Source organism: Lactuca serriola, chromosome 9 (assembly GCF_051521515.1).
Source record: "Lactuca serriola cultivar US96UC23 chromosome 9, Lser_US96UC23_V15, whole genome shotgun sequence".
Classification (NCBI taxonomy): domain Eukaryota; kingdom Viridiplantae; phylum Streptophyta; class Magnoliopsida; order Asterales; family Asteraceae; genus Lactuca; species Lactuca serriola.
In genome coordinates, this window is record NC_136416.1 from 158,628,088 (window position 1) to 158,631,939 (window position 3,852).

General features: G+C 36.3%; 1 protein-coding gene across 2 annotated transcripts; it reads left to right on the forward strand.

Annotated features, from left to right (window-relative positions):
- The first annotated feature begins 1,835 nt into the window (after positions 1 to 1,835).
- LOC145073505 (two-pore potassium channel 1-like) lies at positions 1,836 to 3,569 on the forward strand. 2 transcript variants are annotated; one of them, XM_079020053.1, is made up of 3 exons: positions 1,836 to 2,024; positions 2,134 to 3,067; positions 3,175 to 3,569. In XM_079020053.1, the coding sequence occupies exons 2-3, from the start codon at positions 2,166 to 2,168 to the stop codon at positions 3,362 to 3,364; spliced, it is 1,092 nt and encodes a 363-aa protein (XP_078876179.1). In that variant the 5' UTR covers positions 1,836 to 2,024; positions 2,134 to 2,165; the 3' UTR covers positions 3,365 to 3,569. The 2 variants fall into 2 exon arrangements, with proteins under 2 accessions (XP_078876179.1, XP_078876180.1); XM_079020054.1 differs by lacking the exon at positions 1,836 to 2,024 and having other exon boundaries at positions 2,031 to 3,067.
- The last annotated feature ends 283 nt before the right edge of the window (positions 3,570 to 3,852 follow it).

Sequence of the window (3,852 nt, forward strand, 5' to 3'; positions counted from 1 at the left end):
CTGAGAGTCGATGAGACTTGGCGAGTCACTATATGCACTCGACGAGTCTGGTCAAGTTGGACCGTTGACTGTGTTGACTTTCGTTGACTGTTAGGGTTCGGTCAACAATTGGGCTTTTGGGTCTTGGAGGGGTAAAATGGTCTTTTACCCTTCTGAGGAATTATAAGGGGGATTAATCTAGCCTTTGAGAGTCATTGTTAACTAGATGAAAATTGTTTATATGATTAGGCGGAGGCTAGATCAATATTTGAGATTCGAGATTATCCGAGTTACCCAAGGTGAGTCTTCTCACTATACATTACCTAGATTGGTATCTATGTGCAGATTCAGACCGGACCAGAGGGTCCAACGAGCTATGACCGTACCAGAGGGTCCAACGAGCTACGAGACTGGAGGTTCCCGCTGAGACACATCGACCGAAGGGTCGTACTGTGTTATAGCCTTAAGTGGCGTATGTGTTGTATGTGGTATTTTGGGGAACTCACTAATCTTCGTGCGTACCGTGTTATGTGTTCTGTGTTTCAGGTTCTTATCAGGATCGCGGGAAGGCCCCAGCATAATTTGTACATACTGGCAGGAGATTATGTTTTAAAGATTTTGAGATATGTTTTATTGTGGTGACATCTAATAAACATGGGATTTTGGGAATGTTATATGAGTTTTATTGTGGTTGAAAATTGAAAAATTGTTTTTAAAATTCACGTCGTTACAGTTGGGTTCGGGTTCAACCCATTTATTAATTGGGTTGAAGATTTCAACTCAACCCAACTTATTACGCCACTTAAAATAGTTTCAAACTTAAATAAAATATCAAAGTATGAAAAAAAACTCAATTATAATTCATAAATACAAAGAAATTGTTCAAATAACATTAAAAATATGTAATTTTGAAATGTTTTTGGAGAATAACCAGTGTTGTAGGCCAAAAAAAAAGGATAAAAATTAGAATTGCTCCAACATTGTAATTTATAAATTAATATTCAGATTAATAAATAATGATATTTTAAATAATTATTAAATAAAATATATATTAAAATTAAATGAGTTAATGAATTGAAAACATATTGATAATTTTTACCTAATACAATCTATTTAATTAAATAGGGTAAGCAAGTTGACTCAACTTAAATGAGTTAAAAATCTAAACCAAATCTACTAATTTTAGATTGTTCTTGGATTAAATTGATAAGTTAGATCGAGTTTTATCGACTCTAAAAGATCATGGGGCACGAAGAACCAAGGCTCATGTCATTTCCCACCTCACCACACTCATCACACCCTCGGGTGTGAACGCACCAAAACGTTAGTGTAGATGGTACACCCAATACTTTACGAAATATAATTTTGTAATATGATAAGTGATTTTTATTGGCACATATTTGAGGGTTTTCCACTCCAAATGGTCGAGTCCAAGAAGACCAAGACATGCGACGACCGGGTCTGGATGTTTCGATCGACCAATCCCTGTTTGTGCCCCACTAATAAGGACGCTTTTTGAACTTTTGTAGGGCAGAACAAATAAATGTATTTTATTGTACATCTGACAAACTTTTGTAATATAGTGTGCATTCCGTATCAACAAACATGGGCCTCTCTGGGTCCAGCGAAAAGTCGTATGATAATTTATGATCTTGTGTTCAGATTTGATAAGACCATAAAATAATTTTAATTTTTGGTATTTTATACATACAGTTACAATGATACAATACTACAACTTTTAGTATATTTAAACCTTTACATACTACCCCACATCAATAATTTCAAAAGGCAACCCATTATCTTCAAAGGTCTTTCATGCACAAGTAATAAAAGAATTGTGGTTGAGACTTAGACTTGAGATTTGAGATTGGTCAAACAAAAAAAGACAACCCTCATCCACCTTAAAAGAATCCGATCAGCTACTTACCAGTCATACCTCCACCGGGGCTAACCAGACAAAGTCACAGCCAAATTACATTTCTTTCTTCCACCGGAAAAGTAGCCAAGAATCCGACACCACCCCTTTTGCTAGCTTCATTTCATATGTAAGCTGAACAATTAAACGGTTTCATATATGTAGTTCTCTACAATACTACTTTTCATATATGAATTCCACCGGATAACTTTTTTGACATTTGTAATCGTCTTTTATAGAGCTCCCGGATTGTTTCGTATAAGTTCTTGCGATGACACCTGAAAGTAAAACAAATGCTTCACCAAAAGATTCAAAGAAGCCACGTTTAACCGATCAAGCAGCTTCCGTCAAGAGAAAAAGATTCCGGCGAATCAAAAGTGCCCCACTTGCGGATTCTTTTGGTTCCGATTTCAAAAAAGCCGTTGCATCTCTTCCACGACCCAAGTCTGTTTTTGACCATTTTTACCCGAGTTACTGGAAGATAGGTATCGTCTTCTTCGCATATCTAGTTGCAGGTATGGTTTGCTTTCATCTAGCTAGACACCAGATTTCCGGAAAGAAAACAAACAGCATACTCGATGCACTTTACTTCACTGTTGTAACAATGACATCAGTCGGATATGGAGACCTTGTTCCCGCTAGCACTCTCACAATACTTCTCGCTTGTCTTTTTGTTGTCTCGGGGATGGTGATTGTCGGGGTTGTTTTAAGTAAAGCAGCTGATCTTTTAGTCGAGAAACAAGCAAACTTGCTTGTGAAAGCGATGCACATGAATGAAACCATCGGTGAAGCAGAAATCCTTAAAAAGATCAAAACGAAGAGCGTGAGACACAAGTGTATAACCTTGCTTGTGTTCCTTCTTGTATTTATGGCTGCAGGAACAGGAATTTTACTTTCTGTTGAGGATTTGAACTTCATTAATGCGTTCTATTGTGTTGTTGCGACGCTTACTGGACTTGGTTACATAGATAAATGCTTCTCGACAACAGGTGGACGTGTTTTTGCTCTTTTTTGGATCTTGTTAGGTACTCTCTATGTAGCTCAATTGCTGTTTACTTTTGCTTTATTACACACTGAAAGAAGGCAACGATCGTTGGTCAAATGGGTTCTTAAAAGAAAAACAACGGTTTCTGACCTCGAGGCAGCTGATTTTGATGGTGATGGCATCGTTGTGTAAGTATAGATAATTAATTAAGAACCATTGTTTAATAGGAACATGTATTCTTGGAGATAATAAGACTCTTACATGGTGTTTAATTATGTATTGTTCATTTAAACAGAGCTGCTGAGTTCATTGTCTTTAAGCTAAAAGAGATGGGGAAGATCAATGAAGATGATATCACACCCATCATGGATGAGTTTGAGACACTCGATTTTGACAAAACTGGAACGTTAACTGTGTCTGATCTTCTGTTTTCTCAATCGTCTTTGCCGGCATCTGACGTTTTAACAGCCCGTGTATCATTCTAAGGCGATGCTGGTAACAAAATTTTGAAAATCCGTACTTTTATATGTATTAGGGGCTTTGAATATGAAGTATATGGTTTGCAACCAAATCTATGTTTTTGTTCGATTTACAACGCCTAAGACGGTGTATATTCGAAATATCTGTACTAAAAGCCATGCATATAACTTATATAATGCTCAATGAAGTGATCTGAATTCTCGATTCCTATATACTATTCCACATAAAGATATTAAAAGAATCATGCATGATTAAACATGCAGGTTCATACCCATGTATATTAATTCTTTTTTTGGAAACGGAGGAACAAACATGTATATTATTCCACATAAAGATGTTGAAACATTATAAAAATTCAATTATTACAATCTTTATCTTCTTTCATTGCTCTGTTATAAACCTTACCCGACAGATTTAATGTGACGTAGAAAATAAATCAACGATAAATTGTCCCACCCACCCCACTAATAACTTGTGGACCTTAATTCTTGAA